Raw genomic sequence first — 23,074 nt, 5'->3', positions numbered from 1 at the left:
TATTATTTTTATATGCCCCCTATACAATTTATATTGCAGAATTTTATATAACGAATATATTCATAGACAATTATGTTTTAAAACATAAATAACAATTTATTTATACGAGTATATTCTTTGTCGAAAATCAGCTGTAATGCATTTACGTAAAACATAATTTCAAACCAATACAAATTAAATGGAGCACAGATATATGTTTATGTAATATGCCTATCTTTTATAATAATCCTTTGGAATCCTATTTACTTGTTTAGTATTTAAACAAATTATAATAAAACATCTGTTTTTATCAAGTTTAGCATTACGCCACATTACGCATATTAGACAATAGTATTATTAATGTTTCTCCACCATCGATGGATGCACCTGTATAAAACTAAGGATCATGGTGCCTGAAGTCCAGTCTTTGATTAAGATGATGTGTAATATGATTGGTTGGCATATTTTGGAAGATAGACGTTTGTTGTCTCATTGACAAATTACTGGGTAGTGGTTGTACAATAGGCAATGCAGGATGCAATGGCAACGGCGTTAAATGCTGAGGGAAAAGCGGTACTGCTGGCTGTGGTTGTGCTGGATAATTAAAAAACCTAGAAGAAACATATTATTAACATACTATATATGTAAAATGTGCCTGAGATATAATTTATATTTGCATTAATGTCAGATTAGACTATTACCACAATCGATCTCCAACAAAAATGGGACGAGGTGCTGGAATTCCTAGACTCGAATAATATTGTTGTGCCAACAATTCAACGTCATTAGTATATTTCCTCTTCCACTTGGTCCGTCTATTTTGGAACCATATCTTTATCTGTCAAAGTTGAAGTCGAAGGTTATACAACTTAAACTGTAAGCGATATAGGATAATTTAATACACATGCGTAATCGCAAAAAATTATGTTGATTCTTTTGATTCTCGAATAAAAAAAAAAAGAAACGCTTAATTGTTTAATATCAGTGTGACAATTAACATTATTATGATTAGCCTTTATCAATATACAATAATTACTGTTTTATAAGAGAATTGTTTCTTAGAAGGGAAATTAAGCTACTATAACGGAATGTCTATAAGTCAATTATAATTTTTAAGTTGTATTCAAATTTATATTATTAAAAATTTTATATAAAAACGTGTAATCTCTAGGTTTGGCCATTATAATTTATCGTGACTGGAGTGTAAAAATATTTGCCCCGGGTGAGGATCGAACTCACGACCTTAAGATTATGAGACTTACGCGCTGCCTACTGCGCTACCGAGGCTCTTGGAAGCTTGGCTTTTCTAATCAAGAAATTCCTAGTTGCACTTTTTACATATATGTCACAAGTGTAAAAGAAGTGTTAAACAAGTGTAAAAGAAAAAAAAACTTTTTAAATAATATGTTATATTGTTTGAGATAGTCTGAAAAAGTGTTCATTTTTCATATAGATTATAGTGAAACAAAATAAGTGTTGGCATGTACTGATAAATAGTCATTTGATAATACAATACAAATCATTATTTACAAAACTTATCGATCGAAATTGCAACAACTTTTCTCTACGACAATATGAATTTGAGAAACTCAGGCGGCAGTGTCACGGAAAATATCCGCACCGAGAGCCATTTTACTTAGCAATAACACATTACGAAGCAGAAAATGCAGAGCATACAACATTGTTCCTCGTATAGAGGGGTCTAAATTCTTCTGAAGACTTAAATCTTTCCAGAGATATAGCCGGCTCGCGAGTGTATCCAGTCACAGCCATGTATCCTAATTAAAAAATCGACGCCTCTCCGGTTCGTCGCCTCGACGGCGCGCAGCAGCCGTCGCTCGGTACATTTCATTCCGCCGCGGATGCAAGCTGCGCGACGACGGGACGTATGAGATAGGCGTGCGAGAAGAGGAGAAAAGGGGCCCCCCCGAACCGGCTCGTTAACTCTGAGAAATATTGTGACAGTTATGTCTACGGCACGACGCGTCTCTTTCTTGCCTCTGATCCGTCCTCCGATCGTTCTCCCTTTCGGCCGCGATCGCGGGGATAATTATCCGGCTCGTTCGCGATATTTCGGCCGACGCTGGCGATTATTGCCGACGAGCAACGAGCCGGCGATGACGGCGTAACGCAATCTCCGCGATGGTGAATATCCTGGGTGCGTGCCGTAAATTAATTAGTTTAGAGGGCATGCGGGTATAAAGCGCACGCTACAAAGTGAACGGCCCGAGACGTTATGCAACAGCGTCTTCGCACTTCGCGCGACGCTTTGCGAGAGCATCGGTCATCTGGAGGAATTGCAGCACTCTCGCGGATTAATCGTGGAAGATAATGCCCGTTGAGAACACACGGTGAATTAAGGTCGATGCAAAAATCGAAGTAAACCTCTCGTGGCTGATGTAGAGGGAAAATTATTCTATTTCCTTAAAGATGCGCTACAATCCAATTACTTAGAGAACATCACATACGGGACGCTTATATTGAGTAAACAATAAACGCTGTCGCATTTATTGGTTCGATAATTTTTTTGCTTATGCTATTTTTTACGTGACGTACCAGTTCCATGTTCTATATACTATCTTTGCAAGGTTCCCTTGTGCTTAACTTGAAGCGTGTTGCATGACGGAAATCTGGGTCCATTAGATACGCGAAAAAATGCCCTTGACAAGATTGAATACTGGGCCAGAAATTCCTGTCCAGGGCAGTTCGCTGGAAAGAAGGGTGTGCAAATGCTAATTGGTCTTAAAAGGACAATCCTCCCCCATGGCGCCATGATCTGGCGCCTGAACACATGGCGCTCCATAGGCCCATAATTTAGAGTCAGTTGATTTTAAGGAACTCGAGGTACAAGGCACCCAAACTCCTTCAGGTGCTGAGGAAAATCGACGGAAGTCGAAGACGCTGTCGCGATTTATCGGGCGCACATCCTGTGTGGGTCGTGATATTTATACATATTCTGACTTCTTCCTTGCTTTGCTCTAATTAAATTTGTTTCTGAACGAATGCGTGCACGAGTGGCTCCTAGTTACCGTTGGGACGAGGTAAAATCGGCTCTATGATGCAACTTCCTCGAGGGGAAACAATTAACATACCTGCGTTTCCGTGAGCTTTAAGCTTTTGCTCAACTGCAGCCGCTTCGCCACACTCAGGTATTTGTTCCTCTCAAATTCTGCCTCCAAGGACTTAATCTGCGCGGCAGTGAACGCAGTACGCGGTCTCTTCTTCCTCTCGTCGTCGCTAATAGCGCCGGCGTTCTTCTCTTGGACGTCTCTGTCTGTTGCTGTGGTGGAATTCGCGCCGCTGCTGCTGGTGCACACTTCTGTAACAATGTTTCGCATTCTTATGTCGCTGAGGAACACCAGTAACATGACTTTGTCGAGTTGTACCCCTTAAGTACCCCAGTGTATCCTGCAACCGATTAGCAACAGTACGAGTGCATCAACGGTACGACGACATTTATGACATCACGGAGGTGAAATCGAGCGTTACTCAGCGAATGCGCTTTTTCACGGTCGAATGTCGGTGAATGTCAGTAATAAGCTATCAAACGCGGTTTGATTGAGTAACTGCAAATTACAAAGCGCTGCATGTCGCCCGACGTCGAAATGAGAAAGTGTCACCACAACGGTGTGTGCGCGAATAATTGCCGCAAACATCGAGATCGCGTCATCATTCACGCGAAAGTCGTTACTTTCGTCGTGAACACCGTATTCTCTTCATCCTTTTAATCGCTTTTGAATGAGCCTATGCCGTCGAGAGTGCAAGCGGCCTCCAATTATCCCCGTGTGGAATCCTCTTCCTCATCAATCTCGGGACTCTCTTTTTTCGTCCGTCGAACTTGTTTATATTTATATTTATCCCGGCTTACGAGGAGGCCGTACACATGACGTCGCGTCGCACGTCGTGAGGAATGCCTTCGGACTCGCTTTCAGGCGGCTGGTAACAAGACTACGCTCTTAAACGCTGGAGGATCATCTTCTAATTATCTGCCCATTCGTCATCCGACGAAAAAGCGTAGCATCGCGACGACCGAGTGAGTTTCTACGGAACACTTGCGACTAACGTTGGGAACGTTACCAATGCTGATATTACTGAGATTTAGCTCGCCACTCCTTGCGAGCTACGTGTCCTTCAGTAATATTCTTTTCCAGCAAAATATGTTTATTATCTTCCAGACAATAGTCTGGTATGAAATATATGAAATATCTGCTTAAAACATAAATATGCAAAAAACATCGTCTGCTGTTTGGAAAACGGCAAAGAAGTTGGTTATTGCAACAATCATATAAAGAAAATTAAGCATGTAATACGAAAATGAATTGAAAATCTCGAGGATCGAGATTGAAATGGAGAATCCGACTTTGAGGAAACAAAGCATTTTCCTCTGTCCTTCCTCCGACCATCTGGGCTCATTCAGCATTAGTTATTTCGGTGTGTCGATGAATCGGAGGCTATCCAACTTGGGAACAGAAGAAGATCAATTTAAATGGCCCCTCTTGGGCTGCACCGGCAATAAATATCCCGAAAAAAACTATTCACGGCGGAGTCGTTCAGAGGAGCGCCGTTTACTGGCTACTAATTGTCAGATGGCGACGTAATTGTCGCGTTTCTCGCGCGTTTTTCGTGCTTTCCTCGCCTACAGCCGTAGTACAGAATCGTCGGCTAAAACCGTACCGCCTCTAATTCACTCTGTGCGTAACACGCTACTGACGTGCGTACTCGATGCAGCTCTTCGCTTTCGTGTTTTCAAAAGAGGATTATGATGGCCGTTGAGACAGCACTCTCGATATTTCGCACTTAGATCATATCGTGCATATTCGTGAAACTTTCGAATATAATATCGAGAAATAAATTTACGCTTGTGGTTCGTCGCGACATTATGAAAATGTGCATACCGTCTTTGTCCCCATTGATTTGTTATTGAATAAACAAACATTACACGTATAACACAAACAAGAAGTAACCCGTTTCCCCGCAATTGTATTCGCTTTCTATTAAAACATACAAGTGGAATAAAAGAAACCGAAAATAGCGAATAATATTGTATTCAATGAAAACGAATCACTTGTCAACTAAATGACTAAAATGATTGCCTCCTCGTTGTTTATGATCCTTCATGGATAGAAACGAAGTTGAATCAAACTTTTTGTCTGATCTTAATACAAGTGGTTATTCTTACCACTACAGTCGAAGATATAAAATTGTTCATTATTATCGCTAACATGTTAGTAATTAAATTCAACGGATGATTCTTCTAGCAACATATACAATATGCGACGTACGTGAGATCGTCGCGACTTGCTCGCAACCGGAAGCATGTGCAGAAGAAAAGAGTCTGCAAGGCGTGATTCCCGCACGGCTCATTTGTCGTCGGATTTCTGACTCGGTTGCATCGACGAATGAGCTCTCGGAAGGAGCAAGAAAGGATTGGTGTAGAGGATACGGTCGCAAAAAGGAGCCGACGACAGGGAAGGGCAAAGGGGAGTGAAGCTTGAGAAGCAGAGACGCGTTGAACGTCGCGGAAATAGAATACCACACCCTCTAGTTTTCCTAATTGCTGCGAGCCGCGGCGAACTTGTCTCCTAATTATTCGGTGACGAATGGCACGAGAACGCGCAGTCCACGATAAAGCGCGGCTAAATCTCATTCGTCTGACGTTACCTCCGATTTCATGCTTGCCGTCATTCGTAAGGATAATTAATTTGTGCACGAGCCGCAACGATTGGCAAATCTGGCTCGGAGATAATTCGACGAATAGATCCTTTGTTACGAGCTCATCTCAGTCTAAGAGCTTAACATCTCGACATTAATTTATATATATATATATATATATATTTTTTTATATTAAAGAAAATTTAAGAAATCCCTTAAATTACTCATTAAAGTCAAACGTGCTTGGCCAAAATAGTAACGTAACGTATTACAAAAATTGAAGTTTGGTTAATTTCAATTTTTACACCCGGTTATCCAATTATCGTGAAAATTATCCAAATCGCCTCGAGTATCGCCTGCTTCCTCAGAAAACAAAACGGAAAATCAGTCGATATAAATTTAGTTGCTACGGAAATTATTAACAGAGAACAGATGGATATTACTCGAGTATTTCGGGTAATACCGCGCGTTTAAGTACCAGGTGGACACCTAGACATCCGGTTATATAAACACCAGCCGGTTTACTCTGACAGCATTAATACGAAAGTAAAACTGTTGTCCAAATCATAATGGGCCCGTTCAAGAAGAAACGCTTTTCTCTCGCGTCGTTCCTCGCTCTTTATGCTGTTCCCTCACGAAAATTTACGCACCACGTTGACGGCTTTGTAGTTGGACGCGACGTCCCACATATCTCACTCGCAACGCACGACGCAAACGACGATTGTCCTTTCCTTAGATCTCGGATTTATCGCTTTGCCCATTACGACGTATAAATCATGGCGCAGAGTCGTGCCCTCGCATGGAAATTAGTCGTTGCGACCCTTCAGATTCCGCAAAATTAAATCGCTCGACTCTTGTATTAATTATCCGTAAATCGCGGACAAGATCGTTCTCCACTGTGTCGTATGTCTGCTAAAATGTATTCAAGACAACTCTGATTTTAGAGACAGTGTTATTGCTGTTGTGTCCTGAGAAGGAACATCCTCGAAAATAACTTTAGGCGAAAGAATTACAGTGACGAGCAACTAATGGTGTTCACATCGTAGAATGGCTAGCCAACAATAACTACAACATCGTGAAGGGACCCTTTCAGAATAGTTCATAAATTTCGCACGAGAATATTCTCCGGGAAAAGTGGTCATTTCTACGTGAAATTTCATACCGGGGAGCGTTCATTTCTTCGGAACAATTTCTGGGCAATTTAACACATTCCGAAAGAGATACGTTATCGTTAACGAAAGTCTCGAGAAGAAGCCTCACTAGGGTATCGGTCTTTGAAATTTTATTGCAAGCAAGACAGCAGGTCTTGCTGCACTTCCATGACAGAATTAGCAGGAGACAAATAAATAGTGGACGAAGAGCAGAAACATTGAGTGGGCGTGGAACCTGCAGGAAGTAATGGATCAAACTCACAGGCGACAGTCCTCTCCATGCGATCTTACGAATTCGTTACCGCAAGGAGTCACATATGGATTTTATAACAATTTGTTCCTCTGGCACTCCGTAATAATGTTGCCAGCTAACCGATGCAAAATCGGTTTCGGCGGATGGTAATATAATTCTCGACGGCCTCAAAGGCTTCAAATAATCTATGGAGATCTTACGACACACGCACACTTGCGCCGTCATTAGTTAAGAAGACTATTTTTGCTTCTTATTAACACCGTCGAGATACTTGCGGATAGCACATCGTAAAAGAGGATTCGAAACTTCCGTTCGTGGCTGTCAAGTTAATATAAAATAAAAAGAAACATATAAAAGAAGCTGTCACTATCATTCTCCAAAATAAGTTATCTTCAATTTTCATGATTTATTAAATATATCTTTTTTGAAGTCTCTCTTTTGAAATCGCAGCTTCTCAAAGAAATATTATTTGCCGATAATTTGCCTGCAATTAATAATATAAAGAATTATATTTTCAGATTGTACCATTCTTAATGGAATTATTAATGCATGGAAGGACTATACGATATAGAAATCTCTTTTCAAATAAAATAAAATTGCACAGGCGTCATGAAGAGTAGATTAATCTCTCTCTCTCTCTCTCTCTGACATGCCGCGCGTCAGTAACATTTTACGATTGAAACTCCGTTTCAATCGTAAATTACCGATGTTTATGGTGAAGATAACTTTCTTAATCGTTTGATTTGAGAAGCCAAATATCTATGTTAAATGCTTTCACGACGATAAAGTAACGGCATTCTCGGCTGAGATAACTTTGTTAGCTATTATCAACGTATTCAAACATTCCCGAAATCTTTATTCATTCATTTTCGCTTGAAATGTCTTTATTAAGCGGATGATTTAACAAAATAAGCACAGATGTTCGACACTTGTGTAACGTGCACATTTTTCCGTCCCAGGGTTGGCGTTAACACAAATATATTGACGATTCGAGGATTTGTTGAATATCAAAGAAATATACATACGGACTCTTTTTACGGAAAAAGATTCATACTGAGAGATAAAATATTTTATCGTAAGCATTTATCGTCTGAAAACTCAATTATGTTTAATGATACTCTAATGAAACTCACCGTAATACATGTCTGGTTCCGGAGATGTCGAGCAAACCATATCGGCATCATCAAGCTCAATTTCCTCCGCTATTGACATGGATGAATCGGGAGCGACAAGCATTCCCGTGTCCGATTCCTTACCTAGCAAATATATGCAACTATTTTGTAACTATTTTGCTTCGTGCTCATTATAGGTTTTGATATGCCTAGATCATTGCCTATTCAAAAACTTTTCAAATAAGAAGAAAATATATATTGTCATCCTTAAACAAGAGTTATCTTCTGTTACATAACAAAAAGATAAATTATTGATTCATGCTTCAAAAGATTATATTTTGTAGATTATTAAATTGAAAAATTAGATAAATAAATAATAAATTTTATTATCTACTCACATAGAAAACTCTACATACATAGAAAATTGTGTAAAGAAGCTTTCAACAATGATAAAATAATGTAAGGAAGTAATAAATAAAAGTGAACACAAAGTATTCCTTTCTTTAGAAATGTTTAACAAAGTTTAGTTGTAATAAATCAAGATATGTATTTTGTTATACTACTTACTTTCTTGGCAATGTGGGGACAAATCGGTCTGCTGTAGAAACTTATTTTCTTCTTCATTTTTCTTGTTTGGTGCTAATAATCTTTCGATACTGAAAGAACACACCTTTGGATTTTCCGCGGGATCGTTTGCTTCCCTTAATAAATCGGATTTTCTAAATTGTTCATCGGACATCTTGAAGTTATTTAGGTTGAGATAATACTCAGAAGTGTTCACGTTTATTAGTAGCATTTATCTCAAGTCTTCATAGCCTTTCAAATAACTGTCTCGCGAACGTTAAAATGGTATATGTTAATTTCTCTTCTTTTTTTCACGATACTTTTTCTCAAAAGTGTTGCTTTAGTTCGCAGTCATTCACTAGTTTCCTTTAAAGGAAGGAACTCTGCTTTTATACTTAACCGACGTGTAACGACTTAAACACCAATTAAAACCAACTATAAAACTGCACTAAGATGTAATTGCGCGACTTCAATATGTCACACTACGGTTTGTTTTCACGAAATCCTGCACAGACATCGCACATTACACTTAAATTGAAACGAAACACGGAAAAAGAAGGAAAACATCGATAACTGAAACGAACAGATAGTAAAGCTGGCTACATTGATACCCCTTGATCTGTTGGAGAGATTAGAGCCGAAACCAGCGACTTGGGGTTGCACACGGTGTTCAACAATATTTTTTTGGCACACAAGTCAAATTCTTCGTCCCTCGAGGCGGTATTCCGGAGCCACGTGCTCACAACGTCATCATAAGACCGACCAATCGCGCCATCCTCTGGGCGGGTCTTGGCAAGCACGTGCGTTTCTGGAAGGAGCTTTTAATGATCTCGTAGTGTGAGACGGTAGCGACCACTAAACGGTGGTAATGAGGTGACCATAAATTTCTGTCACCGCCTTGGAACGCCGTTTAATAATCGTGATAAGTAGCAGACGCGATGTGAAATTGATTCAGTTATGAAGCCCAACGACTTAATACAGTTATCGTAAATCGTAACTAAAGCAAGAATGCGTGTAGACAATTTAAATAATCACGATCGAATTAGCCTCGAGTCGGAGAAATATCTTCGCTCCTTTGGGATCATTATTATCTGGCAACAACTCTCTGGTTGATCGGTACAGTTGAAGATATGAACGCTTGCAAAAAGCCACGTAGATGATCCTACGCTGAAAATAGATATTTGAAATAATGACTTGGCAATTGATTCGACAACGTGAGACCACTTAACAATACGTTCGACAAATGTATCTGCGTTTCAGAAATCGCTATTTCGGTGGCCATTTGGCGCTGGCGGTTATTGCGACGAGAAACATTTCTCCCATGTGGTGCACATATTCACGGATTACCGTATATAACAATGAGATCATTTCAAGTACACTCAACAAACATGAAAAACTGGATTTTCCACTAGACATCAAAAAATAGTTTGTCACAAATATAGGAAAATTTACATCGTACTACGTTTTAGTGAATTTCTTCTTGCGTACAATTAACTGTTGATTTTCATGAGATTATTAAATATTCAATTGTATATTGTATGTTACCATAGTACGAATTAATGAAAGAATTCACGTAGATTTGCTCTGATCATTATGCAGCACTCATTCTCGCATACTTTGTGTAAAACTCTTTATTAAGTTCAATGGACTTTCAAAAATGTAAATCGAAACTTTCGCAAGTACGACATTGTTATCCTTGTTAAAGAACAACGTTAAAGAACAACTCCTTTTTGTCACTCCAGCAGAGTGAAATCGTTTGATTTATCACGAGGATTGAAATTATGTGACAATGTTCTCTAGAAGCACTCGGAGGGTGTGACTAAGATATCACGTTACCGATATATGTAATACCGCTCTGATGGTTTCCGTGATGTCTTATGGCCAGAAAGCCGAAACCTTTGCAACAGCTAGCAAACCAAAATGTTTGTTAATTTCACACTTAATTGACAAGTGGCTATTGACAGTCAAGATGGTCGTAAATTTTGGCTTTTTCTAAATGTGTCCGCCGCATAATGCGGCATGAAGCGACAGATCTCTGGCGTTTGTTTTCTCTTGCCTTGAACATATTTTTGGAATCATATTTCGACACACGAAAAATCTCCACATTGCAATTTTGTGTTAGCTGACATCATATTGTATTCTAAGTTTCAAGAGAGAAATAATTGAAATATAATTTACAATTGATCGAGAATATTTCGCAACAAGCGTCTTTAGTAACAGCATAACTTTTCAGATTTAGGAATTTATCGAATTTTTCTATGTTCGAATCTTGTTCTCAATAATTAAACACATATGCGCTATGAAAAGGTATAGAAAGATATACAAATAATAAAGTGACATAATATAGAACAAGAAAGAACAAAGTGACATTCTTACATTATATATATGAGGGATTAAGAAAAAAAAGACAATGTCTTAAATTGGTTTATATTTATTTATTTTAGGCATCGACAAACCAAATCCTTTGTATCTTGTGCATTTATTACCATCAGAAGTAAACATTCCTACTTATTATTAAATTCACATGAAGACATTTACATAGGCGAATTGCAATATTCCATATACTATCTTAATTCGTAATCACACTCCTATTGTATTATTGTGAAACAGTGAATAATATAAAATTGATATAGCCTAGAAAGTGTGGACAAAATATATTCTATTATTGAAACGATGTAATTAGCATCTGCTGTCCAAAATCGAAAACAAGAGATTAAATTTGAAAAATATAAAAAAAGAAATTGATGTTATTGTTAAACTTCAAATTTATACAAGCCAATATAATGAATGCTACATTTCAAATTTAAAAAGTCAACAAACATTCACGAGATTTTCATAATTCGCTGATATTTACGAAACTTGTTACATTTGGTCCATATATCACCCATTACTCGAAGGTTCCACGATTTATTTTCATGATTTTCATTTTTTTCAAGTATATTCTATCCATATTAATTGCGTTATGTCAGAATGTATTGAGTCACTTTAAATATCATGTTAGCATAATTATATGCGTATTAGCATTATAATACACGTTTTTCAGAATGCAATAAAGCATTTTAATAAACGTTAGGTTTTGAAGGCAATTTAAATAAGTGCCACCTTGTATATGCTGACAATGAAATATTGTTTACCGAATATTTACCTTCACGATATTTCTAATCCGTATATATATTTAAATATTAATACTAAAACACATTTGTCAGAACATGTGGCTTGCGTGAAAAATATATGTTATAAATAATTTTTAGTGTTGCTTAACAATGAAAAGTGTTGGATATCAATTGCACCATAGCATTTATATATTAAGATTAATAAAAAAATTCGATTGGTTGCGTGACATGAATTAAATTTTCATTAAGTTACATTTGTTGTGTAGAGTTACCGTTCCAAGTGTTATTTTCGTCATTATCATCACCATCTGAATGCAGTCTGTGTATATTTCCTCGAGCCCTGATTGTCGTTCCTTCTCGATTACCCAAATATCTTCTAACCAAACTGCATTATGAATAGCAATGTTTAATATATCGAAACTTTAATGTACCTTGTAAATTTGTTATATTACAAGTGCAAGTGCATACAACCGTATAATCGTATTTGTAAAACTATTTAACGCAATTATTATAAAACCTACCCCGATGATTCAGCTACATTTTGGCGATTCGGTGGAGTCGCTCCATCAGCGCTTCTTGTTTCTCTATTATTGCTGTCGGAATTACTTCGTTGGCGATCTGTATTTCTGTTAGTGCCAAAGAAATAACCTATTATGACAAATATGAAATTATAAACGGGCGTAAATAAAGGCCACATATATCGAGATAAAAAGCCAACGTCCTGTGCCGATGTGACCGTTGTTGCAGCATTCGACTGAAAACGAAGATATAAAGTAAGCATATGTGTTATATTCTACTAATAAGAATCTAATAATCGTATTTACATTTTTCAGAGGAAGAATTAAAATAACGGCAGTTGGGACTAGTTCTAGTTGTAGAAGGGTCTTGTCGTCTTCTTCGTCAGTCAATATCCTTCGAGGAAATGACGTAGACATAGAGAATTTACGAAAGGGTAGTTCAATATTTCCGATCACGTAATCGCGTAAAGTGCGTAGAGTGCTCGATGGTTCAAACTGTCCTGTATGAGAACTACCAGAGGGTAATCTAAATTGAATTCTGGTTACAGTCGCGTTACTAGGTACTGGATTTTGCTTAGGTTGCTCTTGTTGAGACTGCTGCTGTTGCTGCAACTGTTGCTGTTGAGTAACATTGAATATATTTTGAAGTAAATTTCAATTTAAAATATAAATTAAATATTAATGACTAAACCAGTACCTGCAGTGCAAGCTCTTTTTGTTTCCGCTCCAATTTGTCTTGAACAATTTGTTGCTTAACTTTTTCACGAGCTGCTGCTTCAGCAGCCTTTTCCCGCATCCTTTCCTCGCAAGCTTGCTTCATCTCCAAATCTTGCTGCATTTGCCGCATTTTTTGCACATCACGTCCCCTCTTGCGCCTTTCAATCTCCTGTTCTCGTTCTTTTTTCAGTTCCTCCTCTAGTCGTTGTCTTCGTTGAAACTCCATTATTATCTGAGCTCTTTCTAGCTTCTCCTGTAAATTTATGCATAACAAATGTATAAATTATTGTTTAGCAATTATGTCGTTAGTTTTCTGTCATCATATTTATGTACATTGCACATACCTCTGCTGTTAATTCCTTAATTTGTATTCCTTGTTTGACTTCAATATTTTCCTGCGATGCTTCATTATTGTCTTTGTCTTCTTTGTTTAAAGAAGTTGTAGCCTTTACAGAATCCTCTGCAACATCTTTACTATTTGAGATGTCAGCTGTCGTGGATGCATACACTGAGTCTATATTTGAATTACATTTAACATTATCTATGTTAGATTCAGCAGATTCAGTAGCAACATCTTTATTATTTGAGATATCAGCTGTTGTAGATTCATACGTCGAGTCTATATTTGAATTACATTTAACATTATCTATGTTAGATTCAGTAGATTCAGCAGATTCAGCAGCAGTATTAGTACTGCTACTAGCAATTGCAGCTTTCTGTTCTGCATCAATTAAGCTCAATGAAAAATTTTTATTCTTCTTTCCTGCTTGTATCAATACATTATTAATCTTTGATACTAAATCATCTGGAGTTATAGTACCAGCAATAATTTCCAATGGAGTACCATTTTCTCCAATGAAAAATAAAGATGGTACTGGTACTAATTGATCTGATGATAATTTTAAGGAAAATTTGGGAACACAAATTTGGCAATTTTTTTAGCATCTGAGTTTGCTGTAGTATTATTATAAATCACAAACTTTTATAGTTATATTTCCAAAAGCAAGTAGTCAATATTTTTTTTTAGAATATCTACATAATCTAAATTACAACAAATTTATAGGAAATTCATCTTATGAAACAACTAAAAAGATGTAATATTTTTATCAAGACTTATGTAAAAGGATACAGATCTGTACAAAAAATCCATAAGCTTCAGATTCACTCTCCACTCTGATAGCTACAAAATGCTCTTCCTCCAAGCAAGAAGAAACTTCAGGAGTATTAATTACCTGGCCAAGTTGTGCTGATGTGTCATCTTTGCCTACAAGGACATACCAAAGTATGATACAATCTAGATTTTTGCAAATATGCCTAATGATATTATAGCATCCATATTGTGCACTCTGTGTATTATCACGTACATGTAAGTGTTGCTTCTTTTAAATAAACAGAAAAATGTCCACATATAGACTCAAACCTAACCTATCTAGAACACTGTAGTTACGTACCTTCAACAAACACTACGAAAATTGCCTTCCTTGATTTTGACATTACAACCGCCTCATTAATACTTCCCACAAACCACTTCATTGTACAATGGAATTTATATATTCCGTTAATCTATCTTTTTCAATAATATTGTCATGCAATGACGTAATGACGGAAACTGCGTAGCGATCACCTGAAATTTTATGACAGATTTAACAGCTTACGTCCATGATGACAGAACTCTGAGTTCATGGACAACGATTTGTATACATAGCGAATCTAGATAGCGCTATAGTCGAGCGAAGTAAAATAAAGCCAGTTTGTATAATTGGTTGCGTCCAGAAAACAAAGCTCTCACTGAGCGCTTAGTAACTAATGGTCCTTACTATTAGATCCTTACATTCAGACCAATAATGTTGACGAATTACTTAACTGTTGTGTAACCGCTGTGTTTTCTGAACGCATTCACTGATTTATACCAACGAAGAACCTGAAAACGGCCAACACGGCGTTTTCGGCAACATCGACTTTTCGCACTGGGAAAGGGCGCCATCTGTATCCATTTTGAGAAGAGAACTACGAAATTACATCCCCTTTTAGGTTTCGACGGTAAAACACGCTTGTGGTGGCAGTCCGTGCTACATCCAATTACAGGCGGTTTATGTCCGTGCCACAACAATAAGCCTAATATTACATGTGTCGTACGACAAGCTTTTCGGATACAATGGCTGCATTCAGCAGACTCAACAGTTGGACAACATTACTAGATTTTCCACTGAATCTCGCTCCTGATTGGTAAATATTTCTGGGTCTATGAAGAATCTAAAAGAATGCTCCAATCACAGACAATAATCACTAAGCGCTCTCTGATCACTATGTTCTATTAAACGCGGCCATTGATTGGCGTACGCGAAGCAATCCTAGAAATATTCTGTTTGTTAACCAATCAACGTATTCGAAGAGATTGTCGTACGACAAATGTAATATTAGCTTAATAGTGTACACTCGCCGACATAAAGGTTTGTGCCCGTTTTTTTGTAACTTTCGGAACGCATCCCGACTCGAGAAGAATGAGAGTCACTGCTCCGCCTGCGGAGCACGCCTGCGCAGTGACTCACAACGAAAGGCGAGAAATGAAATATACGCTGTGGGACATATAATAATACAGACTCAGATGAAATTAATACTCTAGCATTAAATGGAAATGAGGGAACACAGAACAGACAAGAATCATCCGATGTAAGTCTTATACTCCGGGGGACATCCGAAAAAGGTAGAGATAAATAAACATATTTATGTTTTTAAAACAATACGAACTTAATTAAGAGAATTAAGCTGCATTACGATAGTTACGATTCTGTTATACATTTATATGTGATTTATTGTTTCAGCAACAGCCATCTTCTGTAGCAGAAAAGCAATGATATTAGATACAGAAGCAGCTGTTATAGCGAATTTTAAATTTTTGGGACATACAACATGGACATGGAAGAGGAAGGAGGTGGAGAGGATGAAATTTATGATGCAAATACGGATACCAAACCAAATAAAGTAACGTTTACCATCATCTTGCATTTTAATGATATTGTTCACGCTATTTGTTAACATAATTTCTTATTTTTCAGGCATCTCTTCGTTTCTGCTCTTCTTTTCATATCTTCTTCATTATATTTTCCTTTGTTCTCCTCAAAAACATATTTTGCCATGTGCGCATGTGATTACAAGATATAAGAATATTTCCATGTATCAATATATCTTCTCATATATAGACATAATAGAATGGATACAAATTATGAAGCTCTTCCTCTCTCGAGAGGGTTTTTTTCCTTATATTTTTATGTAATATGAAAAAAAAGATCGTGATGGCCGTGTAGACCAGAGCGGATATCAGAATATCAAAATACATGTTGAACCTCGAAGTGGCCAGGGTAGGCGGATTGCTGCCAATACCTTCGCTAGCTTTGTGCACATTCTCTCACTACTCCTTCTCCATCTCCTTGTTCTTGAAAAAGAGAGTAACGTTGGACAGCAGTGGCTTAACGAAGTACGAACGTTGAGAGCTCACGTTGTCTTGGACACATCTTTAGAGAAACGAAAGACCGGCTTAATGGATTTTGCCATCACTTGTACAACACTTCTGTCAGCGATTCGCTTACCTAATCAATTGGAGAACCGGATCACTTTCGCAGTTTATGAAAGCATCCGCCGAATGTATTCGTCACTATCGGTGGAAACGGGTAAGGAGGTATCAACGACGAAGGCTCGTAAGTAGAATTTAACGTCCAACTAGAAGTATAATAGCCACTGACCCTGTGTCCTAAAAGATCGCCTTGGGCCATGCTGTTTATTAGGAATAACTGCAACAGGATTGTATAATAATGCAAATGAAACACGTTCTGTGGTAAGTAATTCACTCTGCGGTTGAAGCTGTATCAAATATATACACAATTTTCGGTACCTGCTGTTGTATACTACTTCGCTTGCCGTTGCTCTTGATGCCGGAATCCTACCTGCTGCATATGGAAGAAGCGTGACTAATCGGTTCTTGACCAGATAATAAAGGAGTAGAAGGTACAGGGTTCGGATCCATCTCGACGCCATTGGTAAGAGGAATCTGCGGACGAAGTTAATCGTGACTGTCGAGAGACTACGAAATATGCTAAGTAGGGAAATGAAGAGAGCCACATACTCGTCTAAACCCATTGCACTCATCATACGTCTGAACTTCAGGTTTTGCTCGTCCCATGGAGATATATCTACCCTCCACTATCTCCAGCGGTGTCATCCACTCGGTTGTCCGTTGCATCTGCAAGTACTTCCACGGTTTGTTTCGTACCTTCTCCTTGCCGTAACTAACAGTGGACGTCGGGCTCTTATTTGAATCCACTTTTTCGTCTATATTGTAGCCGTCATTCTCGGAATCTAAGATACTCGGCAAGGAATTGGCTTTGATCCGGTAATTGCTCGTGTTGATGACCATGTGGAGGTGATGGTGCCGTGGCTCAACCTGAGTAAAGATCGACCCGTGCAAACGGCATCCAGCTGTGATCACGCGTTTCCGAGATATAAGCCACGAAAGACGGAAAAATAACAGACACGGAAATGAAATGTTAAATATCGAAATATGCATAATAAGGTTTTAATCTAGATCCAAAATAAGACAGATCCTCCCAAATTCTAACAAGGTCTGCCTATTCGTTAGCCAGAAATGAAAGCCGAAAGTTCCAGACCGATACAAAAATAACGTGTCACCGGACATAAGATACAAAATTATTTGTTATAAGATATTAATACAGGTTCCAAATAAAATTGATCCGTGCAAACAGCATCGAGCTGAGATCACACGTTTCTAAGATATAAGCCACGAAAGATGGAAAAATGACAGGCATCAAAATGAAATATTAATATGGAAATATGCATAATAATGTTTTAATCAAGACCCAAAATAAGAAAGATCTTCGCAAATTATAACAAGGTGTGCGTATTCGTTATTGAGAAATTAAAGCGGAATGTTCAAGACCGACCGGAGCGAAAATAACGTGTCACCGGGTATAAGCTACAAAATTATTTGTTATAAGACATTAATCTAGCTTCGAAATAAGATTAATCCGTGCAAACCGCATCGAGCTGAGATCACGCGTTTCTAAGATATAAGCCACGAAAGATGGAAAAATGACAGGCATGAAAATGAAATATTAAATATGGAAATATCCATTATAAGGTTTTAATCTAGACCCAAAATAAGAAAGATCTTCGCAAATTATAACAAGGTACGCGTATTCGTTATCGAGATATTACAGCGAAAAGTTCAAGGTCGACCGGAGCGAAAATAACGTGTCACCGGGTATAAGATACAAAATTATTTGTTATAAGACATTAATCTAGGTCCGAAATAAGATTAATCCGTGCAAACCGCATCGAGCTGAGATCACGCGTTTCTAAAATATAAGCCACGAAAGGTGGAAAAATGACAGGCATGAAAATGAAATATTAAATATGGAAATATGCATTATAAGGTTTTAATCTAGACCCAAAATAAGAAAGATCTTCGCAAATTATAACAAGGTACGCGTATTCGTTATCGAGATATTACAGCGAAAAGTTCAAGGTCGACCGGAGCGAAAATAACGTGTCACCGGGTATAAGATACAAAATTATTTGTTATAAGACATTAATCTAGGTCCGAAATAAGATTAATCCGTGCAAACCGCATCGAGCTGAGATCATGCGTTTCTAAGATATAAGCCATGAAAGATGGAAAAATGACAGGCATGAAAATGAAATATTAAATATGGAAATATGCATTATAAGGTTTTAATCTAGACCCAAAATAAGAAAGATCGTCGCAAATTATAACAAGGTACGCGTATTCGTTATCGAGATATTACAGCGAAAAGTTCAAGGTCGACCGGAGCGAAAATAACGTGTCACCGGGTACAAGATACAAAATTATTTGTTATAAGACATTAATCTAGGTCCGAAATAAGATTAATCCGTGCAAACCGCATCGAGCTGAGATCATGCGTTTCTAAGATATAAGCCATGAAAGATGGAAAAATGACAGGCATGAAAATGAAATATTAAATATGGAAATATGCATTATAAGGTTTTAATCTAGACCCAAAATAAGAAAGATCTTCGCAAATTATAACAAGGTACGCGTATTCGTTATCGAGATATTACAGCGAAAAGTTCAAGGTCGACCGGAGCGAAAATAACGTGTCACCGGGTATAAGATACAAAATTATTTGTTATAAGACATTAATCTAGGTCCGAAATAAGATTAATCCGTGCAAACCGCATCGAGCTGAGATCACGCGTTTCTAAGATATAAGCCACGAAAGATGGAAAAATGACAGGCATGAAAATGAAATATTAAATATGGAAATATGCATTATAAGGTTTTAATCTAGACCCAAAATAAGAAAGATCTTCGCAAATTATAACAAGGTACGCGTATTCGTTATCGAGATATTACAGCGAAAAGTTCAAGGTCGACCGGAGCGAAAATAACGTGTCACCGGGTATAAGATACAAAATTATTTGTTATAAGACATTAATCTAGGTCCGAAATAAGATTAATCCGTGCAAACCGCATCGAGCTGAGATCATGCGTTTCTAAGATATAAGCCATGAAAGATGGAAAAATGACAGGCATGAAAATGAAATATTAAATATGGAAATATGCATTATAAGGTTTTAATCTAGACCCAAAATAAGAAAGATCGTCGCAAATTATAACAAGGTACGCGTATTCGTTATCGAGATATTACAGCGAAAAGTTCAAGGTCGACCGGAGCGAAAATAACGTGTCACCGGGTACAAGATACAAAATTATTTGTTATAAGACATTAATCTAGGTCCGAAATAAGATTAATCCGTGCAAACCGCATCGAGCTGAGATCACGCGTTTCTAAGATATAAGCCACGAAAGATGGAAAAATGACAGGCATGAAAATGAAATATTAAATATGGAAATATGCATTATAAGGTTTTAATCTAGACCCAAAATAAGAAAGATCTTCGCAAATTATAACAAGGTACGCGTATTCGTTATCGAGATATTACAGCGAAAAGTTCAAGGTCGACCGGAGCGAAAATAACGTGTCACCGGGTATAAGATACAAAATTATTTGTTATAAGACATTAATCTAGGTCCGAAATAAGATTAATCCGTGCAAACCGCATCGAGCTGAGATCACGCGTTTCTAAGATATAAGCCACGAAAGATGGAAAAATGACAGGCATGAAAATGAAATATTAAATATGGAAATATGCATTATAAGGTTTTAATCTAGACCCAAAATAAGAAAGATCTTCGCAAATTATAACAAGGTACGCGTATTCGTTATCGAGATATTACAGCGAAAAGTTCAAGGTCGACCGGAGCGAAAATAACGTGTCACCGGGTATAAGATACAAAATTATTTGCTGTAAGACGTCAATCTACATTCGAAATAGGATTGATCCGTGCAAACCGCATCGAGCTGAGATCACGCGTTTCTAAGATATAAGCCACGAAAGATGGAAAAATGACAGGCATGAAAATGAAATATTAAATATGGAAATATGCATTATAAGGTTTTAATCTAGACCCAAAATAAGAAAGATCTTCGCAAATTATAACAAGGTACGCGTATTCGTTATCGAGATATTACAGCGAAAAGTTCAAGGTCGACCGGAGCGAAAATAACGTGTCACCGGGTATAAGATACAAAATTATTTGTTATAAGACATTAATCTAGGTCCGAAATAAGATTAATCCGTGCAAACCGCATCGAGCTGAGATCACGCGTTTCTAAGATATAAGCCACGAAAGATGGAAAAATGACAGGCATGAAAATGAAATATTAAATATGGAAATATGCATTATAAGGTTTTAATCTAGACCCAAAATAAGAAAGATCTTCGCAAATTATAACAAGGTACGCGTATTCGTTATCGAGATATTACAGCGAAAAGTTCAAGGTCGACCGGAGCGAAAATAACGTGTCACCGGGTATAAGATACAAAATTATTTGTTATAAGACATTAATCTAGGTCCGAAATAAGATTAATCCGTGCAAACCGCATCGAGCTGAGATCACGCGTTTCTAAGATATAAGCCACGAAAGATGGAAAAATGACAGGCATGAAAATGAAATATTAAATATGGAAATATGCATAATAATGTTTTAATCTAGACCCAAAATAAGAACGATCTTCGCAAATTATAACAAGGTGCGCGTATTCGTTATTGAGAAATTAAAGCGGAATGTTCAAGACCGACCGGAGCGAAAATAACGTGTCACCGGGTATAAGCTACAAAATTATTTGTTATAAGACATTAATCTAGGTTCGAAATAAGATTAATCCGCGCAAACCGCATCGAGCTGAGATCACGCGTTTCTAAGATATAAGCCACGAAAGATGGAAAAATGACAGGCATGAAAATGAAATATTAAATATGGAAATATGCATTATAAGGTTTTAATCTAGACCCAAAATAAGAAAGATCTTCGCAAATTATAACAAGGTACGCGTATTCGTTATCGAGATATTACAGCGAAAAGTTCAAGGTCGACCGGAGCGAAAATAACGTGTCACCGGGTATAAGATACAAAATTATTTGTTATAAGACATTAATCTAGGTCCGAAATAAGATTAATCCGTGCAAACCGCATCGAGCTGAGATCACGCGTTTCTAAGATATAAGCCACGAAAGATGGAAAAATGACAGGCATGAAAATGAAATATTAAATATGGAAATATGCATTATAAGGTTTTAATCTAGACCCAAAATAAGAAAGATCTTCGCAAATTATAACAAGGTACGCGTATTCGTTATCGAGATATTACAGCGAAAAGTTCAAGGTCGACCGGAGCGAAAATAACGTGTCACCGGGTATAAGATACAAAATTATTTGTTATAAGACATTAATCTAGGTCCGAAATAAGATTAATCCGTGCAAACCGCATCGAGCTGAGATCACGCGTTTCTAAGATATAAGCCACGAAAGATGGAAAAATGACAGGCATGAAAATGAAATATTAAATATGGAAATATGCATTATAAGGTTTTAATCTAGACCCAAAATAAGAAAGATCTTCGCAAATTATAACAAGGTACGCGTATTCGTTATCGAGATATTACAGCGAAAAGTTCAAGGTCGACCGGAGCGAAAATAACGTGTCACCGGGTATAAGATACAAAATTATTTGTTATAAGACATTAATCTAGGTCCGAAATAAGATTAATCCGTGCAAACCGCATCGAGCTGAGATCACGCGTTTCTAAGATATAAGCCACGAAAGATGGAAAAATGACAGGCATGAAAATGAAATATTAAATACGGAAATATGCATAATAATGTTTTAATCTAGACCATAAATAAGATAGATATTCGAAAATTATAACAAGGTGTGCGTATTCGTTATCGAGATATTACAGCGAAAAGTTCAAGGTCGACCGGAGCGAAAATAACGTGTCACCGGGTATAAGATACAAAATTATTTGCTGTAAGACGGCAATCTAGGTTCGAAATAAGATTGATCCGTGCAAACCGCATCGAGCTGAGATCACGCGTTTCTAAGATATAAGCCACGAAAGATGGAAAAATGACAGGCATGAAATGAAATATTAAATATGGAAATATGCATTATAAGGTTTTAATCTAGACCCAAAATAAGAAAGATCTTCGCAAATTATAACAAGGTGCGCGTATTCGTTATCAAGATATTACAGCGAAAAGTTCAAGGTCGACCGGAGCGAAAATAACGTGTCACCGGGTATAAGCTACAAAATTATTTGCTGTAAGACGTCAATCTACATTCGAAATAGGATTGATCCGTGCAAACCGCATCGAGCTGAGATCACGCGTTTCTAAGATATAAGCCACGAAAGATGGAAAAATGACAGGCATGAAAATGAAATATTAAATATGGAAATATGCATTATAAGGTTTTAATCTAGACCCAAAATAAGAATGATCTTCGCAAATTATAACAAGGTGCGCGTATTCGTTATCAAGATATTACAGCGAAAAGTTCAAGGTCGACCGGAGCGAAAATAACGTGTCACCGGGTATAAGCTACAAAATTATTG

The 23,074-nt window shown here is 37.4% G+C and overlaps 3 protein-coding genes and 1 non-coding gene across 4 annotated transcripts; all 4 read right to left on the bottom strand.

Moving 5' to 3' along the window:
- Positions 1–121: 121 nt before the first annotated feature.
- Positions 122–8,977, bottom strand: LOC105187825 (homeobox protein ceh-19). The gene is made up of 5 exons (XM_011148870.3): positions 8,715–8,977; positions 8,169–8,291; positions 3,072–3,298; positions 681–817; positions 122–590 (listed from the first exon to the last, which is right to left on the bottom strand). Exons 1-5 carry the CDS (start codon positions 8,941–8,943, stop codon positions 377–379), a joined length of 930 nt encoding a protein of 309 aa, XP_011147172.2. The 5' UTR covers positions 8,944–8,977; the 3' UTR covers positions 122–376.
- Positions 1,194–1,266, bottom strand: TRNAM-CAU (transfer RNA methionine (anticodon CAU)). The gene has a single exon. It is a non-coding gene; the product is annotated as a tRNA-Met (tRNA).
- Positions 8,978–11,122: 2,145 nt separating the features above from the next.
- Positions 11,123–14,732, bottom strand: LOC105187824 (UBX domain-containing protein 4). Its single transcript, XM_011148869.3, has 7 exons — positions 14,511–14,732; positions 14,189–14,323; positions 13,404–13,948; positions 13,040–13,312; positions 12,649–12,960; positions 12,346–12,578; positions 11,123–12,209 (listed from the first exon to the last, which is right to left on the bottom strand). Exons 1-7 carry the CDS (start codon positions 14,590–14,592, stop codon positions 12,074–12,076), a joined length of 1,716 nt encoding a protein of 571 aa, XP_011147171.1. The 5' UTR covers positions 14,593–14,732; the 3' UTR covers positions 11,123–12,073.
- Positions 14,733–16,118: 1,386 nt separating this feature from the next.
- LOC105187822 (uncharacterized) lies at positions 16,119–17,573 on the bottom strand. The gene is made up of 4 exons (XM_011148868.3): positions 17,180–17,573; positions 16,949–17,104; positions 16,647–16,847; positions 16,119–16,571 (listed from the first exon to the last, which is right to left on the bottom strand). Exons 1-2 carry the CDS (start codon positions 17,468–17,470, stop codon positions 16,997–16,999), a joined length of 399 nt encoding a protein of 132 aa, XP_011147170.1. The 5' UTR covers positions 17,471–17,573; the 3' UTR covers positions 16,119–16,571; positions 16,647–16,847; positions 16,949–16,996.
- Between the last annotated feature and the right edge of the window lie 5,501 nt (positions 17,574–23,074).

Source organism: Harpegnathos saltator, unplaced genomic scaffold, assembly GCF_003227715.2.
Source record: "Harpegnathos saltator strain DR-91 unplaced genomic scaffold, Hsal_v8.6 scaffold708, whole genome shotgun sequence".
In the NCBI taxonomy this organism is placed as follows: Eukaryota; Metazoa; Arthropoda; class Insecta; order Hymenoptera; family Formicidae; genus Harpegnathos; species Harpegnathos saltator.
The sequence above is the reverse complement of the archived record's forward strand: the minus strand, read 5'-3'. Positions and strand labels throughout refer to the sequence as shown.

Coding starts and splice junctions, on each gene's coding strand:
- LOC105187825 (XM_011148870.3), bottom strand. CDS start 8,943: ATGCTACTAATAAACGTGAACACTTCTGAGTATTATCTCAACCTAAAT. Junction 3,299..8,168: donor GGAACCAGACATGTATTACG/GTGAGTTTCATT, acceptor ACATTGTTACAG/AAGTGTGCACCAGCAGCAGC. Junction 591..680: donor TTTGTTGGAGATCGATTGTG/GTAATAGTCTAA, acceptor TGTTTCTTCTAG/GTTTTTTAATTATCCAGCAC.
- LOC105187822 (XM_011148868.3), bottom strand. CDS start 17,470: ATGGTCATCAACACGAGCAATTACCGGATCAAAGCCAATTCCTTGCCG. Junction 17,105..17,179: donor AGTGCAATGGGTTTAGACGA/GTATGTGGCTCT, acceptor CTTCGTCCGCAG/ATTCCTCTTACCAATGGCGT.
- LOC105187824 (XM_011148869.3), bottom strand. CDS start 14,592: ATGAAGTGGTTTGTGGGAAGTATTAATGAGGCGGTTGTAATGTCAAAA. Junction 13,313..13,403: donor TTAAGGAATTAACAGCAGAG/GTATGTGCAATG, acceptor ATAAATTTACAG/GAGAAGCTAGAAAGAGCTCA. Junction 12,961..13,039: donor AAAAAGAGCTTGCACTGCAG/GTACTGGTTTAG, acceptor GTTACTCAACAG/CAACAGTTGCAGCAACAGCA.